General features: G+C 42.4%; 1 protein-coding gene across 1 annotated transcript in view; it reads right to left on the bottom strand.

The window, feature by feature from the left end:
• GPM6B (glycoprotein M6B) overlaps nt 1–6,586 on the bottom strand; it is a 116,188-nt gene extending 109,602 nt beyond the window's left edge. The window contains exon 1 of the mRNA XM_071560062.1: nt 6,326–6,586. Within this exon, the coding sequence (XP_071416163.1) occupies nt 6,326–6,329 (4 nt within the window). The 5' untranslated portion in view covers nt 6,330–6,586. The remainder of the gene's footprint in view (nt 1–6,325) is intronic.
• Nucleotides 6,587–18,735: the final 12,149 nt, after the last annotated feature.

Here is an 18,735-nt window from a genome sequence, read left to right as displayed (position 1 = left end):
AAGCTGACAAAAACATAGACTAAAAGGTAAAACCAGACTAGGGAGTGCCAGTTAGCTGTGCCTTGCTGGTAACACAAAGGAATCATATTCCTCCTCAGTCAACCATCAGTGGCAAGCTCCACAGCTCCAGCTCAGAAAAGCAACCAGTAAGCCCAAATGTACGTTTCCAATATTGAGAAAACCAGTGGACTACTCAAAATGCAATCCTCCTTTGGCTGGACTCCCATCATTTACTCTGTTTTGGATGTCCTGACCAGCTGCATTGTTAACACAAGGTGTCCTTTCTGTCTATCAATCCACAAACTCCCACTGGGAAGGCAGTCCAGCTGCTTCCTTACTCCCGAGCCACTAACTGCACAAGTTTTGAGCTGTTTGCCTTCAGTGCAACCCAATTCTCTGATTTATGTCTCACATGCACCCAATTATCAAAGCATAAGATAAACCCATCCAAAACCGATGCAAAGCAAGGCCCTGAGGTTTGTAGCTCTCAGTTGCTCTGTATCTGGCACATCTTTCTGTTAATGAAACATAAGCTCCATTCACATTTTGAAATTGCTGCTAGTCAAACAGCTCCAAAACCAGAGAGAACAAAGGATGTTGAATTCTCATAGTTCTTTGTGTTACTTGTAAATGTTTCCCAAGCCACAACTCCCCATGCAAGCTTTTGAGCCTAAAACCCAAGAGACAAATAATTATGGAGAGTCAGACAGCTAAAGCACCAAGACAGAGCAGCAACAGAAAGTAACAAACAGCTGAGAACTGAGTGGTACACAGGATGCCACCTATTTGTTTCACTGAATGGTGACATCTCCACTGATGTTCACTGTGTTTACAGGGAAGGGGTTATGGGATTTTGACTGGCACAGCCATCCCTGCACCCAAACTGTCTGAGGTTCACACCCATCTACAGAAGAAAAGTTGGGAGGGGATCAGGAGGTGAGGATTCCTCACTGGGCATTGTCAAGTGAAGTCTGCTTCCTCTGGGGCACAGGTTACATTGCACATGGCCTGGAAGAAGCCACCTTACAAGATGGATGTGGCTCTGTTTTGCCGTTTGACCATTATGGGTATTAACCCAGTAATCCTTCCATCACAGGATGCTGCATCTGTACAGAGCCTTGCAGGTTCAGCTGAGACCCATTATTTTAAAACAACCATCTCTGATATCACAAATGGAAACTAAACTATCTTCCCTTACATTGGCTCACACCAGCTCAAACCCAAAGGCACTTGTACCTGAACAGATTTTAAGGAACCAGTCAAGAGAACAGAAAGAATTTTGATTTTCCTCAATCCAGCCACAAGCACACTTCAGCAAACTCTGGAGAATGACCTCCCAAATGTGTCACCACACACCTCACCTGACCGGAACTGCAGCGAGATGGCATTTGCTCCCTCAGGAGTGAGCCTCAACCCCACACTCCAGGGCAAAAAGCACCTATGCTAAAAGTACACTAATAAGCACATACACCCATCTTCCACAACATTAACACCCTGGTGCCATGAAGGGTTTGATTTTTTTGCAGGTGGGCTTGAGCAGCTCACAAGAAGGCAGTTCCCATGGCTCTGTGCAAGCTCTCTGTGTCTCAGCAGGAACAGCCTGAAGAGCTGCACAGAGGAGCAAGGTGATGTACTGCCTGTGCAGGTGCTGGGGATGCATTAATGGGGACCAGGTGTGGGCATGTCTTAGGAAAGGTGAAGGGCACACACAGCTGCGATGCACATGGGGGGAGGTTAAACAGAAATCCATCTGTCTGTGGGAAGAACAGCCATCATGGGGAGTGTGGTAACGCAATGATCCACAGTAGTTCCCTTAGCAAACACTTCACCTCAGTGAAATTTCACTGGATGCCACACTTTTACACTTCTAAAAGGATAACAACACATTTATATCCAGAAACCATGAGTGGAAATACAGTACATGCAGTGATTCTGCATCTGGCTGTAACAGCTGTGGATCTCAGGGAAAAGAAAATCCTCTCTATGAGAACGTGCACTCACTCATGGACAACATGATAATGCTGCATGAGTAAAAAAAGGAGATACCAAGAAGTAGGCTTCACTGGGTTTATTGTCAATTTTTTTTTAAACCTCATCCTGAAATAGATGCTGGACTTATTTTTTAGAGTAATGACTTTAGATATTAACAACTATTCAGAGAAGTTGCAGGTGCCTTATCCCTGGAAGTGTTCAAGGTCAGGCTGGATGGGGCTTTCAATAGGTGAAAAAGTGTCCCTGCCCTCAGCAGAACAACTGGATGAATTGATCTTTAAAGATCCCTTCCAAACTAAAACATTCTATGATTAGAAAGCATCAATCTTGAAAAACAAAGGTTATAGAAAAAATACTGTATTAAAAACCCCTATGCTTGCAACATGACAACTGCATATTATAACACATGGAAGTAAACTTGAAAAAAAAGGTACTGGCTTGAGAAAAATAAAGTCCTTTAAACATTGAAAGACACCTGCAAACTTCAACTGGTTTTAAAAAGTCTATAAACACTCTGAAAAAGACAGGTAATCAGGCACTGACATGGTTCAGACTTCCTAGGGATGTAACCTATAATCTAGTATGTTTATCTGAAATTCAAGGTCTATCAGATGCAGAATTCACACACAGGGCAGCAGATTTCCTATATAATAGAATCAAATGTCTAGAAAGAGAGCAAGAGGGAGACCCTGTAAATATGGTGAAAACACAAATTGTTTAGGATACTAGGGATATCTGAAATGCACAACATTTTCTCCTCTGCCTCCTTCTCAGATAAGAACGATTACTGTGAGAAGGCAAAATTAAGTAAGTTTTTAACAGCACAAGTAAGTGTTGTGGAGATAGAGGAAGGGCAGCAGTATAAAATTTTGCATTTCACGGTTTTAAGAGAAGATTAAAAAAAGAAACTAATATTAAGTTTAAATAAGAATGAGGTTAAATATATTTAAGAGGTGTGATTTAAGAAAAATATGGACTACAACACTTGGCAATTGAAATCCAGCCACCCTTATTGACCAAAGTTCATCACATTTTACTATTAATGTCAGACACAAAAGATTCCAGCCCCTGCCTGAATGAAGTGTATAGCTGAATAGAAAGAATGAGGACTGATTCTTTATCAGAATTTGCCCCCAGCTGGTTCTAAGAAGAAAGTCTGGTTTAGGGCATATTTGAACCTACTTCAGACAAGTTTCACGTAAAAGTGAGGATCATTTCTACGGGTGGTAGAAGTCCCTAAGGTGGAACTCCTGAGGTTACTGCCTACAAGAAAGGGATGGTCTGCTCTGAGATGCAGGGAAGAGCTATGGGGATGTAGTAACAACTGATGGCAGAGCTGGAGGTGCTGGAGAAGGCCTGAAAGACAGGGGATGGCCCTAGCATGGTACAGCATGATGTCCCTGGGAACTCCTGGGCCTACAGGCTCTGCAAGACACTAGTTCCTACACAGGGACTTCAGAGAAATGGGATGCAAACCTACATGAATACAGGCATTAATTTCACTCCCTGTTGACAGACAGTATTCTCCTCAGTGTCTCATTTTAAACAAACCAACCAACTAAAACAAAATACATGTACCCACTCTGCTGCAACCACTTTTCTTATTTGAAAGCTTGGAGAATACAAAGTAAAATTATGAGAACAAACAGTTCACAAGAAATGACATTGTATCATGCCTTTCAAACATTTATGAACAAAACCTTTTGTAGTTTTTGTTCATTTTGTAAAATAACACCTCTCCTCCCCACCTTCTAGATGTACAATGTCCCTGGATAGGACTTTTCAGAGGAGATGCACAAAGCACTGCACTGGTTATTACAGACAACCCTCCATTCAGCTGACACAAACCCTAAGTGGTGTGGAAAACAGACTTTCAGAAGTGCTGAGGGAGCTCAATTAACATCAAAGACTGCACTGGGCTCTCAGCCTCCAAGAAGGAAAAAAAATTAAAAAATCACACTTACAAAGGTAGTCCTACACAAAAATTTTGTGTGAGCAATGACAACTCAAAAGGTCCTAATGAGAACCAGTCAAACACATCCTTGCCATCACATCAGGAAGCTCAATAACAGCACTGAGGCACCAAACAAGTCTTGGTGAGACAATCACATCGGCCTCAGCCTACCTAATGCCAAGGCAACAGTTATGCAACGACAAGAACAAAACGTTGTATTCATGGGGGACTGCATCCCCAGCTGACAAAGGCTTCTTTTTGTGACTTCTTCTTGAAGTATTTCATCTGAAATTTGTGCTCCAAGTCCCCTCTCCTGACTGACCACATTGCCATTGCCCAGTCAGGCACAGCTTGGTCATCCAAGAATGCTTCTAAGCAAAGAACTCAGCAGACCTTGGAGGTTTTTGCTATTATCATCATTATGAGCAAGATGTTCAAGAAATGTTTTTTCTTTTCACTCCACTTTTCCCAACTGCTACATTCAGGACAACACATTCTATATGGATTTAAATGACATATTTCATACACTGTTGCAGTCCCACAACCTGCAAGATTAACTTTACTGTTTCTGTGAGATTTTAGGACTGAAATAAAGACGTGATTCTCCTCAAGATGAATCACTTACGAAGATTTAAATCAAGTTTTTGATTTCACAGTGTTAGCAACTTAATTTACTGAAGAAAAATCAATTTCATACACAGCAGCAAAGACATTTAAGAACAATTTTACATGTGTTATCTTAAAAAAAAATACACTTAATACGACACTAAAAAATATTCCTTTCTTTCCCTCTTCCAATCCCATTACAAGATTTATTGGACAGTTATAAATGGCAATAAAGAGTAAGGTAAGAGAAGAATAGTAAGGTCTAGACAGGGGAGAGGCCATCCACTTTGCAGTTTTACTTAATATGAAAAGTTCACATAGGAAAAGTATAGTCTAAAAAGTATCAGAATATGATCCCACAAAATAAGCTTTTTCGTTGCTGACAATACAGCTGGTTGGTTTGCTTCAGCTGTCAGAGCTGCAGAGGCCACTGCAATCAGTACTTTAATATGCACTGAAAGGGGTGTTTAAAGTCAAAAAAAGCTTAGTAAAGAGATGCTAATACTACAGGAACTCGATCTCCACGAAGCTAGGGAACAAACCAGTTAATAAGCATTTAGAAATTAAGGAATTAGGTGAGGCGAATTAATTTAACAAAGTAGCAACCATAGGAATTCTGTCAGCTTCCTTTAGCTTTGGATGAGTAATTAATTTTTTTTCTCCTTAATTAAAACCAGAGACAGTGCCAGCATCAGTATGTGCATATTAACACTCAGACACGCACTGATAGCTCTGCTTTAGCAGCTGCAACCTCTAAGCAGTAACATGCCACTGGCAAACTAGACCAAACATACAGATCTATTTTTCTATATTTTATTTTCTTCCCCTCTAAATCTCCTAACTTTCATTACTACGTAATTAATATGGATGTACTGTCGGTTGAAAGGAGAGTTTGAAGAAGCAGACCATACTAAAAAGCTCATGCTAAAAAGATGCGAACGCTCAAGGTGAGTGCTGACTACCGAGTGACCCATGTGCACTACGAATCCTTCCCTTCCTAGGGCCCCATTTCTGCTCCTGTTAACTCACTCACGGCAAACACTACCCTTCCCGTAAGTTTGGGAACAGAAGCTGCCACTTTCCATCCACACCCAACTCCCACCACTGCGCAGACCCCAAGCTACAAGAGGGAAAAGCGCACCACGTTATCCCGATGGCCCACACGATTCCCTAATGCTCACACTGAAACACATCACGCCTGGCACACGGTCATACTCTGCACTGCCCATCTCTTGAAGGCAGGTCCACTCTCCTTCCTGTCCCCCGAGGCTATTCCTCCTCTCCTGACCACTCTTCATCCTCCGGCAAAAGCTGACCCGGGGACGCGGGTCTGGCGCAGAGCGGCTCCCCCCGCCCCGTCTCACCCCGAGGGGACGCCGCGCCGAGCCCGAGTAGGTCCCATTGCCGGGCGGCGGCACCGAGACCCACGGGCAGAGCAGCCCCCGCGGCTGATGCGGGACCGCAGCGGGGCACACGCTCCGGCCGGGACGCGCAGCCGCCTCCGAGGGACTACAGCACCGCGACTCCGCGCTAACCCTGTGTTTTTTCCAGCGGCACGGAGCGCTCTGCAGCTGGCAGCGAGTTCCCGCTCCCGCCGGACGGGAGGTCCCGCTCCCCGCGGCAGCGGCGCGAAGCGAGGGGCGGAGGGGCGGCCGCCTCTCCCGGGGTGCTCCGCAGGCGACCCCCGCGGCTGCCCCGCACCTGTCCCGCTCCCCCCCGCCCGCAGCCGCGGCTCCCCTGCGGCCCCGGCGCGGGGCAGCTCCGCTCGCTTACCCATGGCTAGCTGTGGTGGCCCGGGCGGTGCGGGGGGCTCAGGGCAGGGCTGGTTGTGCCGTGCCTGGCCGGGCTGTGCGGGGCTGAGGCGGGCTGTGCCGGGCGGGACGGGAGCAGCGGCGCAGGATAGCGGCGGCAGCAGCTGCTCGCACACTGTCGGGCTCGGGCTCGGGCTTCGCTCGCCTCCGGCGGCTGCGGCGCGGCGGGAGGGGCGGGACCGGCCCCGCCTGCCTGCGCCGCCCGGGGGGCGCCTGGCCCGGCACGGCCCGGCACGGCCGCGGGGCAGGGGGGGCAGCGCCGCCCGGCGGCCACCGCGGGCTCCGGGTCTGCCCCGTCCCGCCCGCGTCCCGCGCTGGGGCTCCCCGGGGCGAGCCCTTGCTGTCGCAGGCTGGCCCCTGCTTTACTCCAGTCCTCAGGCGGCTGCCAGGGATGAGCAGCTGGGACCAGGCAGGATCTCTGCCCCTCTCGCTTAGCAAACCTGGGCTGCGGGCACGCCTGACCTTCAGAGGCACCTGCCTCTGAATTGTGTCTCTGTGACCATAACAAGGGCGCTGTGCTCAAACATAACATTATTCCGTTGTTACCTATACCCGCGCCCAGCGATGTGATTGTTCCCCCACAGCCCCCTCTGAACCGACCCATGCCGCTTTTCCAGCGGCACAAGGAACTGCGGGAGCGTTCCGGTCACGCAACCTGCATGACGGTGCCTGCAGTGACTTTGTCATCTCGTTAAGCACTGTGAGGAATGTGTATTAGCTTTTGGAACAAGCAGTAATGAGGACCCTGAAGTAACAGGCTGGCCAGTTCAGGGGCACATGGATGCTTCACCCTCGGAGATCACCAGTAACCCCCTGCCTCATACCTAGACGTGTTGCAGGCAAAAAAATGTGTCACCTGAGAGCGGCCATTCACAGACGGAGGATGGGTATGGAAGAGAGTGCCACAGTCAGCTTTTTCAGTTTAGATACTTTCCAAAGTTGGACTTTTACCGTTAGAGCCATTTGATTGCTTCAGATGCAAAGGCCAGTGCTTTAGTCAGAGTAAGTGCATCTACAGTGACTAATATCAATCTGATTGTGGTGATTTACATGAATTGAGTACTTGGCATGCACATCCTTTGTCTTTGTGACAACAGTAATACCCTCATTTTCTGTTATTTATGTGAAGTATAAGGATATATTTCATATTTTCCCATGATCACTAACAAATCAATCTATTCAATTATGTAATTATATTATTCACTTTAAATGAGATAGATTGCTTAAGAACACGTTAATAAAACACAAAGACAAAGGATCGACAAAAGTGTGAACACTAATTTTCAAGGAAATCAATTTGTACTTTGCCTGTGATTTCAGGCCCCTGCTCCTGAAGTAATGTATGTGTGTGCTCACATAAAAAAATTGCAATGTTAATGTGTGGTTTCCTTTCCATTAAAATAAAAATCCTAGTCTCTCAGGCCAAAATGATCAGAGACTTTTTCACTCATTAAGGAACATACATGTTTTTCCGGTAAGAACTACGGGCACACCACCACACAAGCACTTTGGGATCATAGAGTGGATGCCTCTTCTCTAAGAGGTAATAAGTGGATTGATGCAGTAAGCCATTTTGTAAAGATAGGGAAAAAAATCATAGCAAAGCTGTTCACTAGCAAGCTTCTTACAGACCCTACTGGGAATTAAAGTAGATGAGCTATGCACCTTTGAAAAATTAGATTAATTATGGAAATAGCACATGACCCTTAACTAGAGTGGCACTAAATATCACTAAATATGGTGGGAACTGAAGGCAAATGGAAAGAACATCCCACTGTGTGCAGCACTATGTGCTGGTGAGGGTATAAAATAATTTTCTTTTTAAAAATACATTGTTTCGTTAAATTTATATTCTGTGAAGCTCTTGCAGCATAGTTCTGGATTTATATTAGAATCTGAAAAATGTCCCTGATTCAGACTCTGCTTGCACTTCTGGGTAGCTGCATCGTTGAAATCCATGGGACTAGTTCCTCAAGGGACATTGATCAGTGCTGTCCAGGTTGGGTTTACATACTTACACCAAAGTAGACATTCCTATGGTAGTGCAGAAGTTGTCCATATTAAAACATTTGCAGTGAGAGGAGGGACTTCCTTTCTGTCATCCTCAGAAATGTTGGTAATTTTTCTCTCCAAAGAGTAAAGCAATGAACAGCTGTCCAAATATTGGTTATGGCTCAGCAGTCAATGGGGATTTCCATTCACAGAGATACTGAGTCTCTGACAAGTGAAGAGAGGAATTGACAGGGCTGATGTCAGAAGTTTTGTTTCCTTAAGCAAAACTACATTACAATACTCCTTTGGGGTCAAGAAGACAGGAATAGAATACTTGGCTGAAATTTCTACTAGGAATGGAAACTAATAGATTTAATTTCAGAATCAAGATGTCTGTAGAAATAGGTATTTCCCTAGTTGGGAATTCCAGCTGGATTCTGGCCCATGCTCATGCTCTTTTGTCTAGTACACAGTGAAGAGAAGAAAGGCTTGAGTGTACAGGATTTTAGCGAGTGTCTGTAGCTGAATGGCTCCTTGGGTGTTACAGCTTGTAGCTCGAAGGTAGGGCTAAAGGCCTGCTGTAAATTACACAGACAATCTTGACATCATGGGATTATAAAATGACCTGGTATTGTTGCAGATTTGAACTATAAAAATGAAAGCGAAGGTTAGAATTCTCCTTTGGTTAATGCCCTTGTCTCCACTGGGTGCTCAAAACATTTTCCATAGTTTAGGTAATCTGTGAACATTCCTCTCGATGTAGTGAGACTCTAATACTAATGTGATGATACCACGTATTTCAAGAGACACATTCACTCCCTGTAGCAATATGCACGGAGTATCTCCTAAACTAGTCCAAAGCAGTGTGTTCATCTCTGGAGATGTTTTAAAGAGGCTATCTGATGTGCAGAAGGAAATTTAACTGCAATTTCAAGATCAGTCAAGAAGAGGTAAGATGGCATGTGAAGGTCTCAATAGTTCTAACTGAGGGTGTGCCATCAGTCTGAAATGTTGTATTTTACCATATTTGACCATTTCCAGCAGTCAGTGGTGAAAGAGATTTTGAAAGCAAGGCAAGTCTCATTGCACATAATAAATTTTTTGTTGCTTTCTTTTACCAGGCTCAATCTGTTTCTTCACTTCTTCACTGCAGACCATCCTAGCTGTAAACTGAGTCCCTGTTTTCCTTGTGGACAAAAAAGTGCGATAGCTGCCACTGTCTGTTTGCTTCTGGTTTCCACTCCTACTGTCCTTCCTCTGGCTGTCTGACTAGACTGCCCTAAGTATGAAACCTTCCCTATTTAAAACAGAGTCAAAGGCAGTATCTTTACACCTTATATTTTAGCTTTGACTAAACATTCAGTTGCAATAAAGACAGTGGTTTGACAAAAAGACATTCTAATGGTTGCATTGCGTGCTTTAGTGAGTTCTCAGCTCCCACATTGGCTGTATACAAGGCCTCTTCCCATGGCTCCCTCTGCTATAGTGAAGCTAGTGGTTAATCATGATATTACCTGTTCTGACTACTACACAGTCACTGTCAGTGGATAGCAGTCATTGCCACTTTCCAGGCTGTTAGAGTGAGTGTATAGGGTGCCACTCCTATGCTTTGGCAAAAATCCTGCAAATTTCCAAAACCTTGTAAAATCAGGAACCCATAAAAAAGCCTGCTTTTGAATGTCAACAGAAGTGTATTTTATATTTAAGGAAATCAGAAGTGATAAAAACTGGGTTTAGTTGTAGTGAGTGTTCTCTCTGGCCTTCCTCAAGGGGGGTTCATCCATCCTCTGTGTTGAGCTTCTATGATTCCACTTACAGTTAAGGCATACTGGGGTTTTTCTCTCCCATGTGATCTTCTTTTCAAAGTGGCGTTACAGAGGCTACAGATATTTAAAAAGAGGTAAGGTGACAATTGAATCACTTTATACTGTCATCTCTGTGTAAAGAAGGGATGACCTTTTTGGTCACCTCTCAGCATCTCAATGTAGATTAAGGGCAATGACTCATATTCTCTTGGGCCGTTTGTACCTGTTATGTGAAGCTGATCCACTTTAGAATCCAACTGCTGCTACCAAACCCCTTTCTTAGTGTTCACTGAAGAGAGCTGTTTGCAAAGCTCATCCAGCAAAATGCTGAACAAAATTGTTCAGATCATTGGTACTTTGTAGTCTGGGGGAAAAGAGAGAAAGGAAAAGATAAAAAATGAGGAGTAATTTGATACAGTTTAGCCAGCAGGTAGGTACTCCTTCTGGAATTTAATATTCAAGTATAATAGTGTAAGAAATAGTCTTCAAAATGAAAATAGTTTCTTATTACCAAGTAGGTCACATTTCCAAAAACTGTTTCTCAATATGTAAATATAAGCTGTGATTGCTTTAGAAAATATATAATTATATATTCAACAGAATGTGTATCTTTTCCCAATGCAGCATAGTTAATTTTATCTGAAAATTAGTGATTACTATTTTGGTGTTAATTATGGAGTACTAAATACATCTTCAGTGTTAAAATATAGACTAATCTCAATACTTATATACTCTAAGTTACTTATGGAATAAACAATGTCACTTTGTGATTTTGGAGGTACAAAATAATATTAGAAGATATCATTGGAAATGAAAAATTAGTATGTTGATTAGGATCTCTGGCACCTAAAGAACCACTTTTCACTTTCCCTACATGAGGGACCTCACTCTAAGAACAGCATTTTGTATTTATGTGTATGGATATACTGTGAGTGTCCATGAGAGATCCAGGTCTTGGGGGCACCAGAAGGAAAATTACGATATTAGCTATTTTATTCTGGATATACACTCTTGCTTCTGTGCCTTTCTCTCTCTGCATGCCACATAGATAACCCACACCTGGTAGGGAACTATGTAGGAGACAGCATGAGGTCTGAAAGAGCATGAATGTCTCAGTAAAGCATTAGGTAGAGCAGAAAGCTTGTGAGTGAAAGAGTAAATTAACATATCTGAAACAGATTACTGTTATACAGAAAAAACACAAGTGGATACAACCTTTCCTTCCATGTGGAGCCCATCTCATTTCATCCTCCTCGATGGATCTGTGAAATGTAGATGAGAAATGCTGACAAGTCTTTCTCCAACTGAGAAAGAGAAGTCTTCTTATCTTCTGTTACGTGAATCACGATACAATAATCCTGTGAAGGCATTCTTCCACATGTCTCATTCTAAAGCATTTAGGCTTGAAAATGCACCTGAGATTCATCAGAGATGAGTTGAGTCTAGAAGGCTTGGATATAAACATTTACTGAAGTGCTTTGCTAAGTTCTTGTGGGGTAGGATCATGTTGCCTGGAGAGGCCAGTCTTTAGAAGGGGATAACTCCAATGTATGGATTACCCAACATTTTTGTTAGTACCAGTGGGGAAATTTGAATGTGGAATAATTTACGAATGAAGAAACCAGGGAGGGGCAAAATACACCCAAGGAACATTAGTACTAAACTTCAGAGCAACTTCTGTGTGAGCCTATATGCACTCACTGCAATATCCTGAAAATAATTGCATACATATGTATGTTAGCCCCACCCTCCAGTGGCATCAATAGATTTAACCTCAGTTTTCTGTTGCACTGCAAATTAAGGGAATAGACTTTATTTTAAGAGTGTTGAACATTTGGCTGCCATCCAATAACTTCAGTATGGCACCCATCCAAGTACATGCTCCAAGGCAGCCTAATCAGGACAGAATTTCTGGCAAAAGTACATTTTGAGACAAGGCTCACTCTCTTTTTCCAAAGTAGAAAACTGCTTTGATGGCAGGCACAGAGCACATTTAAGAACATTCTCAGGTGCCTTTTTTTGCAAACTGAAAATTAAACTCAAAGAGCTGGGAAGGAAAATTTTGCAGGAGTTGTTTTAACACTTTTCCTGATCTAGTTGGGCAGTGGAGGCTGAGTAACAGTCAGCTGATTTCATTTTAGTCATTTTTTCAATTCTGTCTATAGGCACAAACTCATAAGTTATTACAGAAGGTTTTCATGCTGCTCTGTAAACATGAACAGTGCCTTAAACTGTATCACAAAGCCGAGTTAAATTTTATTCTAATGGGCTGCTCTACTCAGCTTCAGCTTTCTACTAATACACAATCCAAAATGCTGTTTGGGGTTTTGTGTTGGAGATTTTCCTCCCCATACACACTATGTTTTATTGCATCTGTACTGCTCTTCCTTCTTTGCAGAGTCCAGTTCTGGCAAATGGCTATTCCCAGAGTGGTGGTTTGTGGCATAAATGTAATGTGTTGGAGAAAAAATGGGAATGACTCAGTGACTCAGCAATGGTGTAACGTGCCCACAGTGCCAACAGGCTGCAGGAGATGGGCGTCCTGGGCTGTGGGACCTATGGGAGCTGGTTTTTCAATGGGAAATAACGGAAATGGGACTAAGACACAACATCCTCCATCAGCTCAGTGAGGAAGGTTTGGGTTTTGGAAGGAAGGTGTGGTTTCATGTCTGCTGACATTATGGAAACACTTTGCCTCCTTCTGACTTCACAAAAAGCCAAACACCTGCCAGAAATGTGACACTCAGGAGTAAAACAGCACAGCTCACTCTGGTCAGATGGGTGAGAACCCTCCTGGAAAACTCAACCAGGATAAATGTACTGAGGAACTTGAAAATTAACAATGAGATGATGTTTTGATATTAAATATTGAGTTTGGAATATTAGTTTAACTTCTCATTCCCTAGCCTAAACCATAAACATGGTGAATTTTCCCCTTAAAAAAATCCAAACAGCTATTCTAAACATGAGTATTTTCCTCTTCCTTTCAGTCCAAACAGCAATTTTTGTTACAAATGCATGAGTATGTGATTAAAAATATAAAAACAGAACACACTAGTCATCCATAAATATCCATTCTTCAGTTAGGAGAGATGAAAAAGTAAGTAAATTAAAGTGTCAAATATCTTACACTGGTAATAATTTTGTCTTTAATTTATAGCAAGCATAGGATAGATCAGAGAGCCTGTATTTTTTAAATAAAGAACTCTTTTTTAAGACTCTTGTTATCTGATTCTTGTTATCCTGAACATCATGTTCAACAAATAGAAAAATAATATCCTACCAAGTGAGGGATGTAATTAAACTTTTTATTAAAGCTATAGCAAACACATTCTACTGTCATAGGTGGATCTGGATTCTTACTTTTTGTACTTAAAGAAAAAAAAGTTCAGGCCGAACATGCGTACTTCTTAACTGCTAGATAGCCTTGAACGTTAACCAAACATCACATCAACCTGACAGACAAAGTGACCCAAGGCTATTAAAAAAGTTATGGAAACTGCAGCTTGAGAAATTCTTCCCAAAAGACAATGTTACTTCTAACACCCCATAGGCACTCCCTATTTGAAGCTCACCTTGAAGAGGACACAGAAGTACATGCTCAGGACTTGAAATACTGTGTACGGGCTCATGCATATGAAAGTATCAATGAGATGATGCTGTGATGAGCTCAGATGAGACCACACAGAACCCCAGTGGTAGATGATGTGCAGGAGGAACAGGAGACAACACCCACCAGGGGTTTTCAGAGCATTTCCTGCAGTTCTACAGGAGAAGAGAGGTTTGAGGCAGAGGTAAATAAGCCTGGCAGGCTGGCAATTAAGGCAACAAACCAAGCAGGAGCCAGGGAAAGGCACAGAGAGGAATACAAGGCTCTGCAGGCAAGCCCAGTGAGAGGAAGTGATGAGCAAAACAGGAGGCAATGGCTTTATTTCAGAAAGAAAAATAAAGTCTTACTACAGCAATTTTCTAAGGACCAAGTGCTGCTTCACCTGCAGCTAAATCCAGCCACATCTCTGAGGCAAATGGGTACAAGGCCTGGGCTTGTGTCCTTTTCTGCTATGACTCTCACAGGTTTTGAACCTGTGGCTTAAAAAATCATGTGTTAAATTAGAAATCTGTAGCCATTAGAATAATGCGAGATCCTTAGAGAGAACAAACACTCCTATGCAGAAAATTTATTAGCATCAGGAACAGAAGCCTGTATCAGCACTTTAGTGGTGGATAAATCAGTGGGTTTGCTAATGATGTTTCGGTTCTCTTGATTGAATTGGATTTGTAAGAGAAATGCAGCTGCAGACTGAATTGCTTTATGACAAGAGAATAATGAATAGCCAAGCCTGAACATCCAGGGTTTCTGTATATATGGGATAATTTAGCTTCCGTTCTTGTTGTTATTATTTTATATGCAAATGAAATGATCAATGCCTTTATATAATCACTTCCTGGATCACATTTATTCTAGAGTTTTTGCCTATGTGTGTGCAAGAGAAATTTCTTTCCCTCATTTTAGCTAGGGTTTAACACTAAATCCTAGTCCTGCTGGGGGCTGTGAGAGTTTTATTATGTTATAGGTATGACCCATCCAGAGGACATTGAAAGTGAATAGAAAATAGTGAAACTGCTTGTGGCTATGAGGGTGCTATTATTTATTTGGAGATAAAGCCTGTTACCTTATGCTATTAGCTATGTGTTACATGTGCTGGGTTTTGCATATTTGATATTTACTTAACATGCGTATCAGGTTCTTTTAACAATAGTGTTTTGGAGATGGTCTGGCTAAGTGCCCTCATCAGCCCCTTGCTAGGTTGTTCTCTGGGGTTCCAGCCAGTTAGTCTTTATGTGTTTTAAGCTTTAAATGGGCTACTGCTCCCACTCTGAAGGATCACGCCAAGCTGAACCAAAGCCCGCTGGAAAAGTAGAAAATGGGATGCCAGCTGGCCGAGAGGGCTGAAAAGAGAGAAAAAGAGATAAAATCATTCTCACATCAAGAAACTGCCTTAGCAACGTCCTCATCTGCTGGGTGGGAATAGATCACAGTTGCCCGGTTGGTCTTCCAAATGGCTGAGCTCCCAAGTTACAGTTGAGCCTTGCCATTGGAGGTGGAGTTGACAAAGATGTAGAGTTGAGCCACACTGTAAATTAAACAGATGGATTGTGAAGTTCAGGCACTGTATCCAGCAATTGTTTCTCCCACTAGGAGCAAGCCTTACAAAAACTTCCCCTGGTGTTCAACAGGATTGTGGTGGTTCATTGCTCTGCAACTTTAGAAAGGCTTTGGGTGATTGACTGGAGTGGGGAGAAATGAACTGGCAGCGACACAATTCCCACCACTCACACAGTAGCAAGGAAATTTGCCTCTTAGGTAGGAAAAGAGGAGAGAGTGATTTTCCCTCACTCACTGACAGGTCAGGGACAATGCTGTGGGAAGGGTCTGGCACTTTCTGCTTTCAGTGTTCATGGTGCCAGGGGCACTGACCAGAAAAATCTGGTAATCCAGATTAGTCCTTTTCATTTGCTCTGCTGGCTACTGAGTGTCCAGGCAACATTTTTTGCCCTTCGTGTGAGAAGCAGACAGGAGGGTAGGAACTGAGACAGCATCACCAGGCTGCAGAAGAGCATGTGTGGGGGTGGAGGGACACAAGTTAGGAAGGAGCCTTTGTGAAAAAGAAGATGAGGGAGCAAGAAGAGAGGATAAGTGTGCCGAAAAGGACTGAGGTAAAGAGAAACCCAGGAAACTGCTCAGCTGGATGGATCCTTGGAGATAAAAAGTATTATGGATGTGGCCAGAGAAATGCATCACAGTGCATATCCATTCAATTTCAGGTAGCTTTGCGGGGATGGCACTGGTGGGAGAGGCAGTGTAGAATTTTTTCCTACGTTTAGTATATATTCAGATGTTATTTCAGGCCTTGAAAGTGAGGCTGCTAAGCCACTCAACATTTTAAAGGTTGCCTCAGATGTATATAAAAAACAACCCACTCAAATTTTAATTCTGGAAACCAGGAAATTAAAATCATGTTGGAAAACCAACAAACACAACATAATTTTTGATAAATTTTCTTTACAATTATTATAATAATTTTGGGCACCCTACAAGGAAAAAAAAAATCTGTATTGTACTTGAGATTCTGCTCAATGTTTTCTAGCATTATAGTGGTTTTACATAAATTCAGGCTTCAAAAGCCTGGCATGACGGAATTTAAAGTAGCAAAACAAAACTGTTTAATTACTGGTTTTTAGTAAGGTACTAAAAATTTCAACAATATGGTATGTTGGTATGTTTTATTCCATTAGGATGCAGTATCTTCTTGGATTGAAGTCAACAATTCTGTCATGCTGATGGGGACTATCGCACTGCAGGCTGTGCCTGGAATGAGTTTCCATCAAGTAACTAGTACAGCTCATTATTGTCAATGTACTTACCACAAAAAAGCTTTAGCCATAGCCATGCCATAGAAACAGATTTCATTCTGCTAGACTTGAATAATGCAAGTAACAGTACTAGACTAAAACAGTTATAAAAGGGAAGGGACAATAAGGCAGCTCTTTTTCCTAACAAGATTTAACTGCTCTTGACAGGGAAAGTACAGGACATCTTTCTAAAGCAGGTCTGTATAGTAAAACACACTTGGGAAGGGCAAATAACTAATTTCATTAAAAGTTATACATAGAAGCCCTTTGGCACTCCAGAGATAAATGTTTGTTTTCTCACTGGAGCTGTGGGTGACCTTAAGAGGGATCTGCTCAACAGAAAAAGCAAAGGAGGGAAAAGTGAGCACTTCATTTTGCCTGTCATTTTCTCTACAGTAGGTCTGGAGTAAGAACTTTCTATACCACAATGCTGATATTCTTTCTGGTGTGTCCCTGAAATGAGTTCATCATCTGGCATTTATGGTATCACAGCCTGTTGCCATGGGACTGTCATGTCCCACGTATCTCACACTGAGCATCCTGGTTTGCAGAGGAAGGCAGTACAGTTTGCAGAAAAAGATAACAAGCTCTACAAGGACAGTATGTAATGATAAAAACATCTGCCATGAGTGCTGCTCAGCTACAGGGCTTCTCAGAGGAGGGGCCAAGGAAGGTCTTCTGTTTGCCTCTGAAAATGCAGGGCAGTGACACCAAAACAGGACCACAAAGCAGCTGTGGTACTACTGAAACACAGAACTGAGGCAGAGCAGTGCAAATGAAAATGTCTTGTTTGCTCAACAAATACTTTCTTGTCTTCTGGTGCAGTGTGATCTTGCAGTGAGGTCTGGAAATCCTAAATTCATCAACAGATACATAGAAAATTGATAAAAAGTAATGAATATTAAAATATCTTCCCAGATGCAATAATGTAATGCCTTGAGGTTGTTGGTTTTTTGGGTTTTTTTTTTTGATTGTTCTTGGTTTACAGTCCAGATTTATATTGTGGAGTCATGTAACGACTATTCTGTTTGGAGTAACTCATCAAACTTGTGTGTTTCAAGTGCATCGTAGCACAACTGGCTTAAGTTTTAGGTCAACCTCAGCACTTTTCATGAAAGGACAATGGAATGGGAGCCTTCAGCTATTACTCAGCCACTTCATAGAATATGCTACAGACCAGAAGTGTGGCCTTTGATATCAGAGCTCTTGCTTAAGTAAAAACATACTTCAGGCACTTATTTCTGTCACAACACTAACTCCATTCCTTCTGTCCAGGGGGGAGGATATTAGAGGACTGTAATTAATACAAAAAAAAGCCCAAAATACATAATCTGTACCTGCACTTACATTGTTTGGATATTTCTGACAAAGGACAACTTAAACTCATGGCATTCCCAATACTTTATTGTTTTGTAAGTGAGAAGCAGGCCCTGCAGTCTTAACTAGCAGAAGTGGAGGTGACAGGAAGTGGAATTTCCTAATTAGTTTCTGAAATGTATTAGATGATGTAGTTGTCAGAGGTAGCAAAAACTAGACATGATGACTCAAATCTTTTCCTGTCTAATGCAAAGGAGGGGAGTAAGACAGCTATGCAAGAATGAAAATTAATTAAATACAAGGCACAGACTTTTTCTAGTTGGATACTTGTACAAGTCTAGACCAAAAGGGCTGACTAAAAAACAAATAAACTGGGTTACATTAAACAGCACAGAGGTAGGTCTCTTCCAACTTGACTCCTTTGGACTTCAGTGACAGTAAACTTTGCTAAGAGCGACAGAGCAATTTCTGTACCTATTAAAAAAGGATGCATGAAATAGCCAAAAGCTGAAACTCAAGTCTGGTATTTTGACCTTGATCTTCAGTATAAGCATGGGGAAAGACTCTAAACATCTCTACAAACAGACCAGAAACCCAGTTATCTTCCTATGCCATTACCCCATGGCAGCTGTCCAGAGGACAATATACAAAAACTCCATAAGTAAAGCAGTATTTTGTCACTCCTTCCTAACTTCCAGGAAGGTGTGGCTGAGGGACATCCCAAGACAGTGATGTAACTCATTTTTAACAGCCCCTCATAGACTTATGCCTCACATCTTTATTAAGTTGAAAAACTGTTGCTTTTATTTAATACAAATTCTAGAAGTTAAGGAGGACCACTTCT

This window comes from Pithys albifrons, chromosome 1, assembly GCF_047495875.1.
Source record: "Pithys albifrons albifrons isolate INPA30051 chromosome 1, PitAlb_v1, whole genome shotgun sequence".
Classification (NCBI taxonomy): Eukaryota; Metazoa; Chordata; class Aves; order Passeriformes; family Thamnophilidae; genus Pithys; species Pithys albifrons.
The sequence above is the reverse complement of the archived record's forward strand: the minus strand, read 5'-3'. Positions and strand labels throughout refer to the sequence as shown.